Source organism: Phoenix dactylifera, chromosome 6 (genome assembly GCF_009389715.1).
Source record: "Phoenix dactylifera cultivar Barhee BC4 chromosome 6, palm_55x_up_171113_PBpolish2nd_filt_p, whole genome shotgun sequence".
Taxonomy (NCBI): Eukaryota; Viridiplantae; Streptophyta; class Magnoliopsida; order Arecales; family Arecaceae; genus Phoenix; species Phoenix dactylifera.
In genome coordinates, this window is record NC_052397.1 from 6,248,665 (window position 1) to 6,268,774 (window position 20,110).

The following is a 20,110-nucleotide window of genomic DNA, read 5'->3' on the forward strand; positions in this document are numbered from 1 at the left end:
CATCCGAGCTCGAGCCCGAGCTCGAGCCCGAGCAGCTCACGAGCCCAAACGAGCTTGGGCCTTTAGCTGAATGCTGATTGATTAATCATTTAGTCTCCCATGGCCATGGGCCCACCCGGCCGGCCCACTCTCCAGCCGGACCAGCCCCCACCGTCCATCGACCCAGATCGTGATCACCACCACTTGATGCTCATCAGCTCATGCGATGGCGATGCCCTAGTCTCCTCCTGACTGTCTCCCTCTCGGCCGCCTCTCCCAGACTCCTCCCCCGATTTCGGCCTCTCCCAGACTCCCACTCGACAGTCGACTCCCAAGTCCCGCCGCGCTCCGCCTCCCTTCGCCCGCACGCCGCGCCCCCTCCGGCCCTCCTTCTCCTCCGAACCCCTCCGGCCCTCCTTCTCCTCCGAACCCCTCACCCCTTCCATCATCTGGACGACTGGACGGCTGGACCTCGACGAGACGACGACTCGATCAGTCGATCCCTCGACTTGCTCCTCCCGGATCTTCCCCGACTCCGACCGGCGACCCCCGACCGGCGACCGGCCGACCCCGACTTGCTGGTGAGTTCAAATAGACTCGGGTTTTTCTATTGCTACCAAGTGCACTACTCCACCCACGGATAGCAAATTTTGGGTTTAGCAATGCAATTAGAATTATTTTTCCATCTTTCTAGTTTCAACACTTCATATTTTTCCATCTTTCTAGCGAAGGAAGCTGCTCAGAGGATGAGCTAGGTTTCTTTCTCCTGATTTTTGGATCTGTGGATTTCACCTCTTGCATTTTCCAGTCTGTAGCTGTAGTCACATGAGTAGTGAGCTGACTGGCAGCCATATCTTAAATTTTGAACCGGCTATGTCTCAAATTAGATGATATTTTGAAAATGCTGGAACAGTCTTCCATCACAAATTGGCATCCCGCAACGGAGAAGCATTACAGTTATCTTAGGTTCCCATAATCCCATCCTCGGCCATGGACTGTTGAAACTTTCCTTCGTGGTCTCCCTTCTCTTTTGAGAATACTCTTGCCTTGATTTTCCAATTCAAATGGCTCCAACCGTCCTAAAAATAGAGTTTTATCTTGAGCATTCTTGAGGGACCTCAAGGTAATGCATGATGCCAACGGTCAACTTCATGAAGCCACCACCAATGCACCTCGTTGTTTTATTTGATTGAAAAATTGGCTTCTCTTGAAATGAATACAAGCACCAACCTCCCTCTGTTGAAATGAATAGCAGTTAATTGCCCATACTGATGGACTATATAGGAATCCAATGATGGACTATAAACTATGTTCCCATCCTTTCCATACTGAACCAGTTAATTACCCATCCTTATAATTATTCTTTTTTGTTTTTTTGGAGAAAATCATACCTGTATGGCTATTTCTTTATGAAAATTTGTTTGGAAGGAGGGCTGTGCTTTCAAGTGTTTAAATGAATTGGCGTCTAAATTTCTTTGGTTTTGTTTTAGCCTTGAATAGGCTTTGTATAATTGTATGGCAGTATGGCATGCTTATGTACTAAATATGTAATTTGATTGGTTGTTTATATTTTTCAAGAAATGTCAGATGGCCAACATGAATTCGATCAACATGCCTCTACAGCTTATAGTGCAAATGAACTTGTTGAATTGGAAAATATTATTGATAAAGATGATGCAATGGATGAAATGAAAAAAATGGGTACAGGACAATCTTCGGATGACCCAAATAGGAGGAAGAGATCTGAGGTGTGGACTGAATTTGATATCGTAACAGTAGATGGCAACACAAAGGCAAAATTCAATTATTGCAGTGCTAAATTGGCATGGAAGAAGGGGGGTGCCACAACTCATCTCAAAAGACATTTAAATGCTTGCATGCCTCGAAAACTTTCTAAGTCTAGCGAAGACAAAGAGTTAAAACAAAGCTTATTGTCGTTTGATGTTACTCAAGGTCATGCAATGCTAGCAACTTACAAGTATGACAAAGACAAGATAAGAGAGATTCTTGCAAAGATGTTTATAGTGCATGAGTATCCTTTTAGGATGGTGGAACATCAGTTCTTTGTTTTATTCTGTAAAGCTCTTAACCCAAAATTTGAGCTAATAAAGCGGGTTACTTTGAGAAATGACTGCATGAAAATGTTTGCAATTGAGAAGCAAAAGTTGAGGTCATTGTTAAGAAATGTTGATAGAATTAGCTTAACGACTGATCTATGGACCTCAAATCAAACAATAGGGTACATTTGTATCACTGGACATTTCTTAGATTCTGAATGGAAGTTGCAAAAGAGAATTTTAAATTTTTGTAGCTTGGCACCTCCCCACACGGGAATTGCTATTGCTAATTGTATTCTTCAGTGTCTAACTGAATGGGAGATTGAAGATAAGGTTTCCACTATTACGTTAGACAATGCATCTTCGAATGACACAGCAGTTAAAGTCTTGAGGGATAATTTTGCAATCAAAGGAAAGCTTTACTTCAGTGGAAAAATATTTCATGTTCGCTGTTGTGCACATGTTTTGAACCGAATGGTACAAGATGGTTTAGCAGAAATACGGGATGTAATTGAGAATATCCGCGAAAGTGTGAAATATCTGAAGATGTCTCCTTCACGACTTCATAAGTTTACTGAAATTGTTAAACAGTTGAAGTTGTCAACCTCTAAAATTCTTCAACTTGATGTGCCTACTCGATGGAACTCAACATATGAAATGCTAGAGTCGGCATTGGAGTTCAAACCGGTGTTTCCAATGTACAAGGAAAGAGACTCCAACTATAAATGGTTACCATCCGAGGAGGACTGGATACGAGCTACAGAGGTTTCAAAATTTTTGGAAATTTTTAATGAAGTCACAGAAGTGTTCTCAGGACGTCGATATCCAACTTCAAATTTGTTCCTTAATGAAATTTGGAGAGTGAAGGAGAAATTAAATGAAATGTCCTTTGATACTAGAGATTTTGTGGTGCGCATGACTCGAAGAATGAATGAAAAATTTGAGAAGTATTGGGGAGACTGTAACTTACTAATGGCAATTGGAGCAGTTTTGGATCCTCGCTATAAAATGCAGCTCATTGTATTTTGTTTTTTTCACAAATTTATGGTGAGGATGTTTTTCAACGCCATATTGATGATGTTCATGAAGCTTTAGATATGCTCTACAAGGAATATGTATCTTCAGATGGACAAATAGATGTTGATGCTAGCAATATCCCAAGTATCTCTTCCAAACTGCAAAAAAAAAGAAGGGCTAATCATCGGTTTCATATGTGGGCTCAACAACATAGGAATGCTATTCCTTCAAACAAAACTGAGTTGGACATGTATCTAGAAGAAGATATTTTCAAGCCTAGTGATGAAGACTATGACAAGTTTGATGCTTTAAATTGGTGGAAAGCCAACACTTTAAAATTTCGCTATCTATCAAAAATGGCTCGGGACATACTATCCATTCCTATTACTACTGTTGCTTCAGAGGCTGCATTTAGTGCTGGAGGTAGAGTGCTTGATCAATATCGTAGCTCTTTGAAGCCTGAGACTGTACAAGCTTTGATTTGTACTGGAGATTGGTTGCGTCAAGAGCTTCGATTGGAGCAGTCATCAAATGTAAGTATCATTTATAGTATTTAATATATCTTTTAGTAGTTAGTTTTTCAATTTATAATTTCTGGTTTCTTATTTAATTTGCAGGTTGATGAAGAGTTTACACAATGGAACACCGAGACTGGCCTAAACGAGACTACTTGAGAACTTGAGATTTATTATGTTTATTGTGTTTCTTGAACTCTTTTGTAGAACTTGATTTGTATGGGATGTTTTTTAGTTTGTTGAGGATGAACGATATTTTGTCATGTACTAATGTTAGATCTCCACCTTTAATTTGGATCTTCAGATGGAGTTTTTGTGTTTGGTAGAGAAGGCCGGTCTGATGCTGCAGCCCACCGATGACCCTTGTTATTTGGCTGAACTTGATGTTAGATTGTGTTTCATTTGCATATTTTGTTTTCCTGCTCTCATCTTTTTGTGTTTATCAAGTAGTCTGCTACTGTTGCATGCGTGGTGATAAAGTTTACACTCTCTTTCTTTCTTTATTTCTTTAACCAGGAGTAAATAGGATATATGTCTATACCTTTACACACTACAGCATTGCTTAATGTTTTGTGCTGGTTTATTATGGCTAAAACTCACTGAAGCATCAATTATTTCTATGTTGTTGAGTGCTGTCACCCCTGCAACAAGCTCCTGCCGCCGCCCCGAGGTTCTCCATGCGCGTCGCCTCGAAGCAGGCCTACATCTGCCGCGACTGCGGCCTGCGGGTCATAATCCCTTCTCCCCACCAACCTAATTCTCCATTCTCCTCAGCTTTATTTTACTGATACTGCATTGAGTACTAATGCATTCAGATGTCTTTTAACTGTGATTTGTTTCTAAATTATGTGCAGTTACATATACAATGATAGAACACCCTTTGAGAAGCTTCCAGATAAGTATTTCTGCCCTGGTGAGTTGTATCCTTTTCTTCTCCATGTCCAGTTTCCTTCTTTTTTCTCTGTCTCGTATGTGATTAAATCATTAAACTCTGACTGTCCTGAATCATGCAGTATTTGTTTCATAGATGGCGGGTGAGCCCTAAAGAAATTTGCTCATGGTGAAGGAGAATGCTATATAGGTTCTTCTAATGGATGCTCATGGTGAAGGAGAATGCTGTATAGGTTCTTCTAATGCTGTATTTGTTTCATTCTTTGGCTGTCACCAGAGTTCATAATGTTAGATCCTACTGTAATATAAGTCAAATGCAATGTTCCCTGCATAATGAATTTTGAAATAGCGTGCTTGTTCTTCAAACGTAGGACTAATTAATATGTTTCGATGCCTGAGTATTAACAAGTCAAAACCCTTTCTCCTGATGATGAGAAACCAGCAAAGGTACTTTCTGCATTTAAATATGGTTGCATGAAGACAGACTCAGGTGACTGCTTACCTGATGTCTGAGTTTCATTACAAACTCATTAATCACAGAGGATGCAATTTGCATCTTTTTTTTCCTTTTTTGCTTGTCAACGATAATGCACTTTCCTTCACATATTTCCATACAATGTGTGTGGACTCATGGCCGAAGTTAGTGATGGATGCTCAAGTGCTTATGATTCGACCTCCCTACAGGATGTCTGTCTTCTGTTCAGATCGCACTTATAAATGGAAAAAGGTTGGTCAGTTATTGTTTCCTTTCCAAATGTCTTCAGGGAATTTTGTGCCTTTATGTAAGACCAGAAGGGTGTGTTTATGAAGTTATAGCATGCACTTCTCTATCTACAAGGCAATGCAAGCAAAAGCAGGCAGCCATCAGCTTTCCTTTTGAAGCTTCTGAATCATTTTTCGTTCCTGTCATCATGTTTGCTTCATCATGCTATCGTTCCTGTCATCATGTTTGCTTCTGAATCATTTTTCTTTCCTGTCATCATGCTTCCTGTAACAACAGAATAAGTTAATGTACTTATGTTTCCAATTTCAAGTTGTGAGGTTTCTGTTAAACAAGCAACAAATGCAAATTTCAGACCACCGAGCTCGTACCGAGCCCGAGCTCGTACCGAGCCCGAGCCCGAGCTCGTACCGAGCCCGAGCCCGAGCTCGAGCTCGTACCGAGCCCGAGCCCGAGCCCGAGCTCGGGCTCGTTCAGGAGCTCGTAATTGAAACGAGCTTTACGAGCTCGAGCCCGAGCCTTTGCTTTACCAAGCGAACCCGAGCCCGAGCCCAATACAGAGCTCGTTACCGAGCCCGAGCCCGAGCCCGAGCCTGAGCTACTGTGAAACGAGCCGAGCCGAGCTTTCCCAGGCTCGGGCTCGGCTCGGCTCGTTAACAGCCCTAATTGTTGTTGTGGGAGTTGCTAGTCCAATTTAGTCCCCTACGAAGTCCTTTAATTGTATGACATAACACACCACATGGTGCTGATAATGGAAAAATCATCACAACAAGATACGAAATGCTACCAATAAATATCTTGTCTTAGACATAATGGTCGAATCTCATGTACTATTCTTAAGATTAGTATATATTAACTCTTGCATCTAAAAAAGAAAAGCAGTCTCATGAAAAGTTGCATATAGAATATCTTGCTTTATGCAACAATAGGGACTAGGGAGGCTGCTGTTCATGATGCTTGGCAACCTAGCAACTCATGTCGAAGTTGATCGAAAAATTGGAGTTTATGGCTACAATATTCAGGCCTTTCTCACCTCTTGCAACACACCAACCCGCCTTCCAGTTTCTTATTCATCAACTGCCACTTCAATACATTTCTATCTTACAAAGCATAGATCAAGAGTTGAAAGTACACACTCGAGTTTCCAGGATAGGGCTTCCAGTCACCTGTTAACCTTCCATTCCTTGCTTGACATTACCAAGTAGATGGTGTTTGGAGGGGAAAAAGGTCATACTCAAACCACCTCAACTAAAATTGAAAAAATATTACTTCTATATGAATAAAATGGAGTAATATAACAAATTGCTTGAATTCTGTTGAAACAGAGCAGATCCTGGTGCTACAAAAGCTCAATGCTATTGGTATAGATCTCGACAGTTTAGATGGCCAGCATTGAATGAAAGCTCATGCAGAGCATTCCTGATGACGTGGAAGGTCTCTGTAGAAGAGGAGCAGCAGCATGAAACAGGGCCATGGAGTTAAAAAGAGGGAGAGATATGGGAGTAAGGCGAGATGGCAGTAACATTTAAAAGGCAAGTGTTTTTTTTTTTCTCATCTTCTTTGGGGAGAGAGAGAGAGAGAGAGGTGTTAGGGAGAAGAGGGAAGTGTTTTTTTTCTCGTTTTCTCATTTTCCATGCTACCACCATAATGTGGACCGCAGAAGTTCATTTAGTGCAAAATAAAGATATTTAATTGATTCACTGGAGTTACAAAATTAATAAATTCCTCTTCCCAAGGTTCTCTTCCTTGTTCAAAAGTCTAACCTTTGAAATGTGGCAATTGCTTGGTTATGCTTGATGGAACCTTCCTCTTTCCAAAGGTCCCCTCAGGGGCAGACAAGCTCTTTTAATGGGCACTCTCAGAGTCACAGCTCTGAAATTAGGACTCACATGCTGCATGTTAAAAATAATAACCAATGCACATGGCCTTCACTTCAATCAATGCCTCTTGCCCTTAAAAGCTCTACTATAAAACCGCTTGAACTTTAGACAGGGGGAAGAGAATAAGCTTTTCTTATGTGCAGTTAACAGAGATTAGAGATCTTTCCTCCATGGCTGAGCTCACCAAGCAGATGAAGAGCAGCTTCATCCCCGCAGCTGAAGGCATCAAAGGTGGCAACAATGGCAACCCTCAAGATAAAGGTAGGTAATGTAACAAATGAATGAAAAATAGAAACCTTTCTTTTATGTTATATGTATTACAGCTTTATACTTTATCTTACATTCTTAAATCTTTAGCCACCGAAGATACAGATAAAGCCAAGTTGAGAACTGTGCAGGTGATTAATTTCTCACAAAAATAATTTAAGATACTTCAATCCGACAACTTTTTTAGTGGTATTTTGGCTTAAACTTGGTTATGAATGGATGCTCAGGATAGAGGGATCCAAGTAGCAGCGGTACGTGGCGCAAAGCTCCCAGCTCCAACAAAAGGACCTCCCCCACAGACTAATTGAGTAGTATGGAAGAATGGGTCATATCATTAGCGGCTTCCTCCTGATCTTTTACTCTGGAATCTGGTTGTTTCGTTTGCCGGGTTGCCTTAAGCATGAAGACTTCATACTGCTGTTTTTTTATGTTACAAAATGATCAGTATTTTAAATCTTTGGTAGAGGAGTGTCTCATATCTGAATATTAGCTACGAAACATGTTTTAAGCCATTTACTGTCATCTTTAATATGTAATAAAGTGCAGTTAATCGATGCAAACATATAAAACATGAGCATTTGTGATAAAAAGACACTGCTCTGTCTGTGCTCTATAGGATGCTTGCCTGCTTTTCATTTGGTTGGATTAATCTTCTCTAAAGCCATTAATTATTGTAGATCTAATCAACTTTTTGCATGACAAGATGTTCATATCTTCTCTATTCTCTGTAGCTTGAGACCCCTCTTCTCTTTTCCTTTTGCTTTCTTTTGGTTCCCATCTTTTGTATAATTTCACTCTATCAATGAAATGGTTGGCTTCTTGCCACCCAGTTTCTTTGAATCAAACATACAGCAAGTTACATTCTGTGAGGTGGTTGTGGCAAATATATATATGTAGTTAAACATAGCTCAAGCATACGACATACCTTGTCAAGCAAGCTGGATTACATGCTCCTGCTGCTACTCTGTGAATCACAACCAGCTCTCCTGACACATCTACACTGTATTCCAGTAAGGTGGCAAGTAGAAGAACAACTGGTTTTCTGAATTTAGGGAATGTGAAGTTTGTGATCAGATCTGATAAAGGGACAAGGTGGATTCTATGAGATGGTAGTAACCTTAGTGCCATCCACCTGCTTCAGGCAGTTAGCTGCTACAAGCTTGCATGCTAGCCGAAAATGAATAATATTAATAATAACAAACATATGAACATATATATCTTTGCACTAGACATATATATATAGACACACGCATACACATACACGCACACTATCAAATCTCATACCATCTTTTGGTGCACAAGCTAGACTGATTGCTTCACAAGTATTAGCTAGTCTAACAAGGCCAACACAAAACATGTATCATCCTAACAACATTAAAGACAATGCAAGACCCTATTTAAATTGTTCCACCGAATCCAATGGAAGAAAGCAGTCCATTTGCATGCATCTCAACCAAGGGAAGAAAAATTGGATTTAGATAATATAATGAGCCTAGACCTAACCACGGTCCGGTTCTAACCGAGGAACCGGATCGGAACCGAACCGGAAAGAACCGGACCGGAACCGGAACCGTGTCTCACGGTTCTTAACCGAACCGGAACCTTGAGGAATACGGTTCGGTTAAGGTTCCAGATTTGATGGAACCGAACCGGAGCCTAATTTTTTTTATTTATAATAAAATAAATTAGTTCCAAATTTATTATTTTTTTATAATATTATCTAGTTGTATTATTAAAATTTACTTTGATAGTAAATAATAAAATGAGGTACAAATTATCATTTTGTATTAATTATACAATCTATTTGTATTTATAATTTTTTTCCAAATTAATTACACAATCTATTTTTTTTCAAAATTTTATAATTTATGTTGAAAAATCGGAATCGAAACTATTTAGAACTGGAACCGGAACCGGCGGTTCTAGAACCAGAACCGAACGGACTATTTTCGGTTACGGTTAAGGTTCTAGATTTTTGTGAAACCGGAATCGGCAGTTACAGAATCGTGATCAGATCTAAATGAGCCCCCTCTTAGGAGGAATATAAAGACTTCTAAATTATCCATACCAGTTTGCGGAGAGAATGCACAAAAGAAGCTAGTGGAATGATTTCATCAAGAAGTAGGGCTCCTCCCATCAAAAAGACACACATGGAGTGTGGTACCACAAAGATAAAGAGCCATGGGATGATGGTGGTGATCAGAACTGACCAAATACAGTGCCTGCCTTTTTTTTTTTTACTTTACTTTTCTTTTATAGTGCTTGTACTGTCTGCTGCTGACACACGACCAGACCTTCACACCTTTCCTTCGTGTGGTCTTCTTCACGCAACAGTGCAGTGCTCATGGTCTCAAGCTTTTGTTTGATTACTGTTAACCCACCAAAGCTAGTCTCTATATAAACCCAACTAAATGGAGAGACCATATAGAATAAGAGAATATAAAAATCATTACTGCAAAGAACGGACCATTTGGTAAGCTCTCTCCATGGCCGAGGTAGCTCAACAGCTGAAGGTTAAGCTCTCCAACCTTGTTCAACGCGTCACAAGCTTCAAATTTGGCAGCTCCAAAGAAGAAAAAGGTGGAGTATATTGATGGAAAAAGAGTTCTTTTTCTTTTTTTTTCTCATAACGTCTTTATAGCAATTCTTCTGATAAAGATATTTGGTTTTATGTTCAGAAAACTTGGGCGAAGGGGATGCTAAAGTGGGATCTACCATAGTGCAGGTGAGGCATATTTAATTTACTCTGAAAATTATGCTCATGAACTAAATAACATGACAAAGAAGTGTATTATCATTAAAAGGAGAGGAGAGAACACAGAAGCTGGTTATCTACGTACTGTTGGAACGATACCATGCATCCATGCAGGCTGCAACACATGCGGTTGACTTGGAGCCAGCACACTTCAAGGAAGAGATGGTCATAGTACAGAGAAAATAGGTGACATTTGAAGCATGCCTGTAACCCTTAAGGCCTTCTCTGTCAGGATCTTAGATCTACATAAATCATTAAAACGGCAGAATGATACTAAATCATTAAAGAACTCGTAACAACTTTTTGGAATAAAATCTTGCCATTCATAGAGCTATTAAAAAGTCTCAAACTGTAGCTTATGGCTGCAAAATGGTACTAATATCGATGCTTTGCATGTAAACTATGATGATACATGTTGTAGCATTATTGGTATGAACAGCAAATTATCGTATTCGGAAGAAATATAGAAGGCAATATAAATATAAGAAACAAAGGAATGTTTCAAAGTGGTGGTTTTAACCATATTCAATTACGCTATTTTCGTATATTAAAGAAGGGACCAGGTTAGGTCTTTTGTGCAAAAGGCTAGAGTTTTTAAACCAGTATTTCAGCTAATTTTTGTTAACATATTTTTTTTTCAGAGTAGAGCTGCTGAAATTGATGGTTCCGCAAGAACTCCACCCGTATCCGGAGGCCCTCCGCCGAAGCACAACTGACGAGCATTTGGTTTCAGCAAGATGGTTGCAATGTCTCATGCTAACTTTGATGCTTTGGGTCTTAGCTTATTAGATGTTAAGTAAGATATGCTTTTCGTTTGCTTTGTTTTCGTTTTTCTTTCTCTTGTTTACTTGTGATCGTGTCCTTTTCTGTTACCCCTTTGTATATATGGTCTGCATTGTGAGGAAGTTAAATTAATGGTGGCTTGGATCTATAATAATTTGTCCTAAATGTTTCACTTGTTATGCAGTGAAACTCTCAAAAAGGGTGGAATTATTTTATAACTGGATGTTGTTCAAGGTCGATTTATTTCACATATAGTTAATAGTTGGTGATAGTTTTTGAGATCAGTAAGGAAGGTAGGCTCCTCCCAAGACTGAGTTGGAGAGAATTTAATTGTGCTGGTTTTAGATATTCAATTCAGATGAATAACTTAAGTGGCTGATGCATCAAATCTCATCTACCAAAAATCCCATCAAAGTTATGTTACTCAGAGAAGAATAATGATGAATCAATCCAGCAAAATCTGTTTAAAATAGATAAGTTAAATACCAAGTTGTTGTTGAAAATGATGGTCCATTTTCTTTCTTTTTTTTTTTCAAGTAGATGGAGGAAGCTAAGAGCTTCTCCTAGTTATGTTAAAAGGAACAGAATTTACAAAGCAAGAAGAAAAAAAACATAAGTTACAGTGTATCAGAACAACCAAAACAGAGGTGAACAGTTGGAAGCAACAGGTTACAACCAAGAACAAGAAGTTGCCTAAGAGAAAAATAGTTCTCCAAACTTTTTTCACATTAAGAGAAGGAAAAAAAATGGAAATCTGTATGCAATCTTAAGGCCATTATAAAGACTCAAATATATAGTATTATATTTTGGTAGGTGGCTGGATATAATCACTTAGAGCTGTGATTTTTCAGTTTGAAGTACTTCCAGCATTCAAATCATGGGAACCAGTTCAGATTAATATGTAAAGGTTGTTTAACATTTTGTACTATATATGAGTTTATATGCAGCAGTTCAGTTCTCATGTGCAGTATGAACTAGAGCCAGCTAGCCACATGCCGGGACTGAGACAAACTTATCTTTGAATCGCCAGGAATGCAGATAAATATTGGAGTACTTGTTTCAGAGTTTTATAATATACAAGAGGTTTTATGTAATAGTTCTCAAGTAAAGCATCCACTGGTCCCGGCGGGTCACCTGCCGGGATTAGTTCGAATGAGAAAGTAGAAACAGAACTAGTTCAAACTTGATGTTGAATAAATTAGAACTCGTTCAAATGAATCTATTTTAAAGTAATCCTAAAAATTTTGATAGGTTAATCCTTGAAATTTTGATTTAACACCTACTCTTGGTGCACCCTCCACTCCCCACCCAATCCCTTCGGCTGTAGCCAATATCTTAAACGCCAACCGAGTTCCTTCAAACTCCAGCCTCTATCACTGCATGGAGACAATCCATGGCCAAGAAGAAGAGCATGTCTTCCGAGCCTTCCAAGGGAATCCAGTTCTTCGTACTAATTCTATGAAAGAAGGTTAATTATATGGATGAAGCATTAGTTCTTCGTACTCATACTTCATCCACCATGATGTCGACGAGTGTCGGCCATCCCAGCTAGGATTCACCAAGTTTTTAGAAGAAAAATGGGGCCAAGCACATCAACATTTGATTAAGATCATGAAATAAGAAACAAAAAACAGGGGGGCAAAAAGAAAGAAGAAGGCAAGGTGGCGAATGGAAACCAAGGGAAAACAGACAAAAACTAGAGAGAGAACAATCAAGAAGAGCGCAGTCCAAACTCTAACCAACAGCAAACTAAAATAAACCCAAAAGAAAAGGGTGCTACCGGGCTTGCTAATCTGTGCTCGAGATGCAGAAATGTAATAATCTCGGATCTCACCCAAAAGGCTAATCGAAGGTATTATTTGGGTTAGGTTTTTTAGTCTAAGTACCCAAAATTTTTTTTGGCAAATAACCAATCTTCCGTTCAAGTCGTATGTCCTTGTCAGGCTGAGAGTTCAAATCTAATCATAAGTACCACGATCGGCTCGTGGTCAACTCTAATAAATCTGTGCTGCAGTATTTCCTAGGTTATAGACCAGATCCACTCTAATATCATTTGTAACATCCTAGGATCTTATTCAAAAAAGCTAGCTGGAGGTATTTTTTAAAATTTTTTAATTCTATATAAGTACCCAAAATTTTTCTGGCAAATAACCAATGTGGGACTAAATACATGCCCGTATGGTCTTCATAAGAAAGGACTTGAAGAACTACTTATTAATTTAAAAGTAATGCAACGAGCTCTCATTAAGTGCACACAAATAATTCTCTCACCATGTGTCCAAAGAAGATTGATACAACTTGCCAGATTTATCATCAAACATGACAATATGTTGATTATAGAGCTGTCGAATAAGTAGCTGTGAATTTAAGAACTTTTCGTATCAAATAAAGGGGCTCCCTGGATCGTTTTCTATTAATTTAATATGTTAGTTATGATAACTACTCTGGTTATCCAAGGTTGGTCTTCTTTGAATGATGACCCCAGAAGGGGATCACACGAAAAGAAGAATAGTATAATGAAGGAATCTTGCCAGTTGTGACCTCTAAAAGAGCTTCTCCATGTAACGAAGGATGAGAGAAATGATTCCTTGCCACGTTCCAAATGTACTTCTTAATGAGAAGGGGAAAAGAATAAACAAAAAAGGCTTATTATTTTGAGAAAACCAAGTTCCAAATGCAATCGCATATGGTAGCGTTGCCCAACTGCAATGTGAAGAAGCAGGAGTACTTGCATTAATTCATCCCATAAATTAGAGATTGCATATTTTCACATTTTAGCTGGTGCACTTCTCTTTCCTTGAGAGGAGAACTAAAAAGACCATAGCTAGCTTGAGATGATCCAAGGTGCTCATGGCCGGAGCAGCTTGGCAATACTTCATTTGGGCTTGACTCAGCTAGAAAACAATCTGAACTAAAGTAGTAACTAGAGCACAGCAAGTAGATGAGCTAAGCCTAAAGCTAAAGGCTCTATAGGGAGCACATTCATACTTGATTCAAATCTCATGCAAGGTAATAAGCTTCAACACTTTTTGTTAAGTTTGGTTCATGTAGTGAGCTGAGCTAGACAGCCTATTTAGAAACTATCATATTTTATTCAACCATAAATTTGTATGAAAAAAGACCAGGACAAGGACAATTTTACAATTAGCTAGCACACCAAATCATCTAAAATTAGATTGGGTTCTCCCCTGCAATCATACCATGCGATTAACTAAACGAAATATTAGTTCGTCTATTTACTGAGGAGTGAGGAAACTTCATTTTTTTTTTTTTTTGGTAAAACAGTTAAATTAAACCAATGTACAATAAATGTATCCATTGGAATCAAAAAACCAAATGTCTAAAAATTGAGCTGGAAGATCTCCTGTATTATGAGTGAGGAAACTTCATTGAAGATGAAAGCTTTTTGGGCACAGCACATGGAAGAGACCTCTGACCAGTTAATGGCTACATACAATATAATATCATAACAGAGAAAGTAATTTAGTCTCATCATGATTGTATAAATTAATAGCTTAATTGTCATGCCAGTTAGAATTTAAGTAATGGGTCTTTTTGTATCTCATGTACCACATTAGAAAATCATACTGAAGGGATGGCTATTATTTATTGTTCTGACCAAAAAAAAAAAAAAACTGTTACAGAATGAACCAAGGAAAGGCAAACATTATGTATTTAATAATAATTACTGCCAACGAGACTTGGTCTACTTGGTTGGCACCCATCTTTTAAATATATTAATGAGGGGGGAAGATCTAGGTTTGAATATGAAAATTAGATCAGTATAATATCTCTCAAAAAAGAAAAGAAAATGAAATGCAATAAATTCTTTATTGGTGGATTAATTAGAATGCATGCCATCATGCTAGGAAGAGGTTCTAGGCTTAAAAAATCTAAGGTAGATTGTTATAATATTTGTAAAAAAAAAATTTAAAAAAAAAAACAACTCAGAATAAATTGAGATATTATTACTGGATTAATGAGGATGACATCATGCAAACTATAATTAACTCAAGCCTCAAGTCATCCTGCAAGCATGTCCTCTCCTTGTTACTTCCAACAGGTGTAACGTTTGCACATGACCTTGCCCACAGATCAATGACACTTGCAACCTAGTCATCAAGTATAAAAGGGATAAATGGAGGTGAAAGGGATAGACCACACACCAAGAGTCTCCATGGCCAAGCTCGTCCAGCAGTTGAAGGAGAGCTTCTTCAACCTGGTGGAACGGGTCAAGAGGTGTGGCGGTGGCAACTCTCAAGCAAATGGTACGCAGATCAATGCCCCTTTTTCTTTCGTTTTAAGAACTATTTTTTTCCATTATGTTTTCTGCTCTTCTGAAAGTTGTTTTATATTTGTTTCTTTCAGGAACTAAAGAGGTAGATTTTTCTCAGCTGCAATCTTCTCAGGTGTTGCATGCTTTATTGTTATCCTAAGCAAGCAGTTTTATTATTAAAGAGATAGTATATCAACTATAATTTTCTGTTTTAGCAAGTATATGTCATGATTTCTTATTAAATCTAAATTCTAAGTGGTATGTTGGCTGATGGTTTGGTTGATGATGGATGCTCAGGATAGAGGAGTTTATGTAGCAAGCGTGAGGGGTCCGAATCCCCCGGGTGTGTCGAAAGGACCACCTCCTCAGCATAATTGAAGATATGCGAAGAAGAAGAAGAAGAAGAAGAAGAAGAAGAAGAAGAAGTTATATGGCCTGAAACAGCTAGTTTTTATGTTTTTATTTGATGGCTTTCGGTCTGTCCTTTTTTTTTCTTGTGGATAATAAAGGGAGGTTTGTGGTTGTGTTTTTAGCTTGTAGAGTGTTATCATGTTTATTGGATTAATGTTGAAGGCAGGACTGTTATTGATAATTTAAATCCTCACGTTAGTTGCATAGAATCCCCTGAGACCTAATGCTATTTTTCTTAAAGTGTCCCTGTGAGGATCCGTGCGGACGTGTGTTTAGTCCTACATCGGTTATTCGCCGGATAGATCTTGAGTATTTATACAGGATCAAAAAATCCAAATAATACCTTCCGACTAGCTATTTTGGGTGAGGTCCTGGGTTGTTACAAATGAATCAGAGCGGATCCGACCTATAAATTGGGGCTGACCACAGATCAATCGTGGTGTTTGTGATTAGATTTAAATAGATTTGAATCCTTAGCCCGACGAGGACGTCAGGGCTTGAACGAGAAGAGTATGTGAGGATCCGTGCGAGCGTGTGTTTAGTCCTACATCGGTTATTTGTTGGGTAGATCTTGGGTACTTATACAAGATCAAGGAACCCAAATAATATCTTCCAGCTAGTCATTTTGGGTGAGATCCTGGGTTGTTACAGTCCCATTTGATATTGAATAGGACTACTTGAGTAGCGTACGTTATGTAAAAGGTATACCCTCAGAAGCAGACCAGATGCACGATTTTTATGACAACTTCTTCCCTGCTGAATAGAAGTCCTTTTTCTTTTCTTTCTGAAAAAAAATCTTGAGTTGTTAAGGTCTTTCTGAAAAGAAAATCTTAATTTGTAAAGACCTAAAGTCTCCTTAGCCAATAAAAAAAAGGAAAATAGAAAAAGAAAACAAGGCTGCAAGGTTGCATGGTGCAACGGGCGTATTTCAAAATCTAGTGTACATCATCCTGCACAAGGCTACGTACAAAAGCTAATTATTTTCCCGGATTTAGGCTTCTCCTGTGAGAAGAATGGTTTATTAAATTTATTCAGTATAAAACTATTTTTTAATTGATGGAAACTATATCTAGAAGTATAATTAGGATATATTTGGTATAGATAGTTGGGCGGGCTCTAGAATGAGAATGGAAACGAGTAGCTCTTGTTTCAGCCAATTGGCTCCGATTTTTTTTTTTTAAAAAAAGAACTTCTCAATTCTCCAAACTTTAATTCTATCTTTTTTTTAATATTCAAATTTTATTTCAATTTTGATTCTAATTTTAGTTACGAATCAAATACATCGAAGGATATGATATTTTCAATTCTGATTTTAATTTTAATTCCAGCTGCGAATGAAATGCATCTTTAAATTATTCATTCTAGGTTACAAAATGTTGTACAGGAGAAGGGGTTCTTTATCCACTAAATCATTAATTAATACAAAGTGGTTTTAGTTAAAAGCAATAATAATTGTTAATGCATCAAGAACATCACAAAAAAAATAGGCGTATCAAGAATAAATACTACCATTTGAAGATCAAAAATAAATAAACAAGGTCACGAAGGACTTTAGAAGAATATTTCTTGAATAACCTTATATAAATTGTTTAATTTTATATAATTTATTTAGACAACTTTTTTTTGATTACTTTTCCTTTTTTGTGGATATGGAAGCCTTCCGGCAATATTTGGCTACAAAATGGATGTAACTCAACTGTTCTCTAGATGACCTACTTTTAATTTTCCAATAGTTGGCTTCCTAATGGGAGTGCAAAGCCTCTTAGTTTTCTACTTCATGGAATAAGGCCTGTAGGCAATTCTAGGCTATATGACAAGAGTAGTATCCAACATCCTCACAAGCCTCTGCAATTCTGTAAGGACTAGACCAGATACTAAGTCTTGGTTATGTTCAAGAACTTAATCATTAAAATTTTATTGCTAATGTATATATAGCATAAAGGAGTTTCATCAAATTGTTGCAACATACCATTACCATTGGAGAAAGTTCTATACCTCGTCTCTAGTGTACCCTCCAATTTATTTATTTCTTAAATATTTTTTCAAAGTTCTAGTTCTCTCCTTGCTGTTTGAGCCATGTTAATTTCACCATCCCAAACATCCTGGCTTTTGCCTGCAAGGCTAGGAGGGGCAAACAGGTGGCTGTACCTTTTTATTTATTGGTTGAAACCAGAAATCAAACGCATATCTCCAGCATTGACATTGAGACTAGGTAAATATTCTATCTCTGGAGGTCCCATTAAGTACACAAAAATTGTTCCTCAAGCCATTAATTTTGCCTTGGCAATGTAACATCCAATCATCTTGTATGCGTTGTATGAACTACTACTAGTTACCCAATCCACATATGGCGAGAGAAGTTTTTGTGTGAACAAAAGCAGGGCCCCTTAGCATTGCTTCTTATTTTCTCCTTCTCTATTACAATTGCTAGAATCATGCACAATCACGCTTGATATGATAAGTTTGAGCAATCTAACTATAAAAAAAAACGCTCCTCAAGAACTTTCTATGCTTTCTTTACAGTTTCAAAATAGACTATGATGCTCACAAGTAAAGCTAATCATGGGCTGGGCTTGGGCATAGAAAATATCAAATTTTACATAGGCTCGGCTCGAAGCCTGATTGAAAATGAACAGAATTTAGGCCTGAGGCTTGGCCCATGATCAACTCCGCTTACAAGATATTTATAGACCGCATTTCAAATCCAAAAAAGCACCATAATGTTGCAAGTTGCAACATCGCCATGTATCAAGTGTTGCCGAATTTTTATTAGGTTTTTTAAGCGAGTCATCAATAAAGCCAAGTTTATTCTGGACTAAAAAAATAGTCTTCATATAAAAGATAATTATCATCAGTGAGGACTTAAGAGACCAGAATCATGTCTGGATTATTAGAGTGATGGAGAAAGAATAGCGATGTTACATCAACAATATGATCAGAAATAATAATGGAAAGGCCATAATTGTTCGATGGAGAATAAAATTCAAAAAATCAAATACCGAAAGGATGATAGAAGAAACAGAGGCCAGAGCGATCAAGAAAATCCAGCTTTGTATTATGAAAACTTTGTGTTGGAAATAAAACTTAAATTGTTTGTCATGTTTATGGCACTAATTGTCCAGAGCCAGACGTTGATGGCTTTTGATCCAGACCTCACGTTCAACCGCGACGGTGAAGAGAGTAATCAGGAGGATATGTGTCACACCATTATCCTAGTTGGACAATAATTTGAGCATCTCAAGTTGAATCCTTCGGGTGAGATCAGGTCCAAAGGTGGTCGGACGCCGCTGGTCTGATCAAATCCATTGCATGACACCAGACGTGGCCGGTTGCCATCCTCCAAAAGCGTGTGCGAGCTGCCCCTCCACGCTCCAGTCCTGCGAGGATACGTGTCGACGGACCCTATGATCTGAATCAGACGGCAGATGGGGGTCTAGCCGGGTGAAAGGGCCCCTTGCGTGGGCGAGGAAGGCCACGACAGGTTTCTGTGGGACCCAACACGTACGAGTCTTAACATTTTCGAATGTCCCCGGCAAGCTTTACGTGGATTCCTAAAATACCGCGGAAAGGACAACCGAGGACCCGGATCCGCTGACCGCAGGTGAGAAATTTCTACGTCTTGATCGTTTTAAGTGGATACTATTAATATTCAGATGATATTATCAACATGGTTAACTTTATCATGACTGCAATAATATTCTAACAATAAACCGGCCAAAACCCAACTTGAATTCTGGTTTGAGCCATTTGAAATTATTGAACTTGGCTAAATGTTTGCTATTTAGAAATCACTACAATTCTCAGTAAGCCAAATATATTTTTTTTTGACTAATAACGAAAATAAGTTAAGTGTACAGAAGTAGTTAGGGTTACTTATATTTCTAGTCCTTAACCTATTAAATTATTTGAATATGCAACAAATTATTGAGATTTGAGTAAAGATATGCCGTAATTAGGCTAGATACGGATTTATTCATGTGGTGGTGTGTTTTTTATTCCAACTTAATTTTTATTTATCAAATTTAGTTAAACACATAACAGCTACTACCGATATTTTGTTTGAAGTGTGGTAAGTATGTTTTAGTCACAATGGGATTTTATGTTACTCTTATAGTTTACAAATTAACTTGGAATGATCAATAAATTTCAATTCAAATTAATAGGACTACATTACACTTTGTCAACTTGCATTTTGGCCATATTGAAAAATGCTAATCTAGTTTTTGATCAAATTCAATTGAATAGTCATTGAATATTTTATTGGTCCAGACATAACTTTGAATTTCAAGCAGAACTTGGGGTCAAATAACCTCCAATTTAACTTATATGCCTAAAGCTTTGCAGATTGGCTTGTTTTGACTCACACGTGCTCGACTTGTTCTCGACTTAACCAAACCTAGACGATGTGAGAAGATTCCAGTTAAGATTGAAGATGTTGGGTCAAAGGTTGAGTTGGAGATGCTCGAATTTCTATCCGTTTCGTTTGGTCGAGGATGAGACATTTCATGTGTCAGACTCGGCGGCTGGTTGGAGGTAACCTCACCTGAATTAAATCGGA

At 38.2% G+C, this 20,110-nt stretch overlaps 1 protein-coding gene and 1 long non-coding RNA gene across 2 annotated transcripts; both read left to right on the plus strand.

Moving 5' to 3' along the window:
* Positions 1 to 5,515, plus strand: LOC120111016 (zinc finger BED domain-containing protein RICESLEEPER 2-like). Its single transcript, XM_039127289.1, has 5 exons — positions 1 to 560; positions 1,558 to 3,586; positions 3,671 to 4,296; positions 4,423 to 4,481; positions 4,582 to 5,515. Exon 2 carries the CDS (start codon positions 1,560 to 1,562, stop codon positions 3,129 to 3,131), a length of 1,572 nt encoding a protein of 523 aa, XP_038983217.1. The 5' UTR covers positions 1 to 560; positions 1,558 to 1,559; the 3' UTR covers positions 3,132 to 3,586; positions 3,671 to 4,296; positions 4,423 to 4,481; positions 4,582 to 5,515.
* Positions 5,516 to 5,859: 344 nt separating this feature from the next.
* LOC103703520 lies at positions 5,860 to 11,059 on the plus strand. The gene is made up of 6 exons (XR_005512162.1): positions 5,860 to 6,407; positions 6,506 to 7,321; positions 7,418 to 7,458; positions 7,555 to 9,907; positions 10,006 to 10,052; positions 10,724 to 11,059. It is a non-coding gene; the product is annotated as an uncharacterized LOC103703520 (long non-coding RNA).
* The last annotated feature ends 9,051 nt before the right edge of the window (positions 11,060 to 20,110 follow it).

Coding starts and splice junctions, on each gene's coding strand:
- LOC120111016 (XM_039127289.1), top strand. CDS start 1,560: ATGTCAGATGGCCAACATGAATTCGATCAACATGCCTCTACAGCTTAT.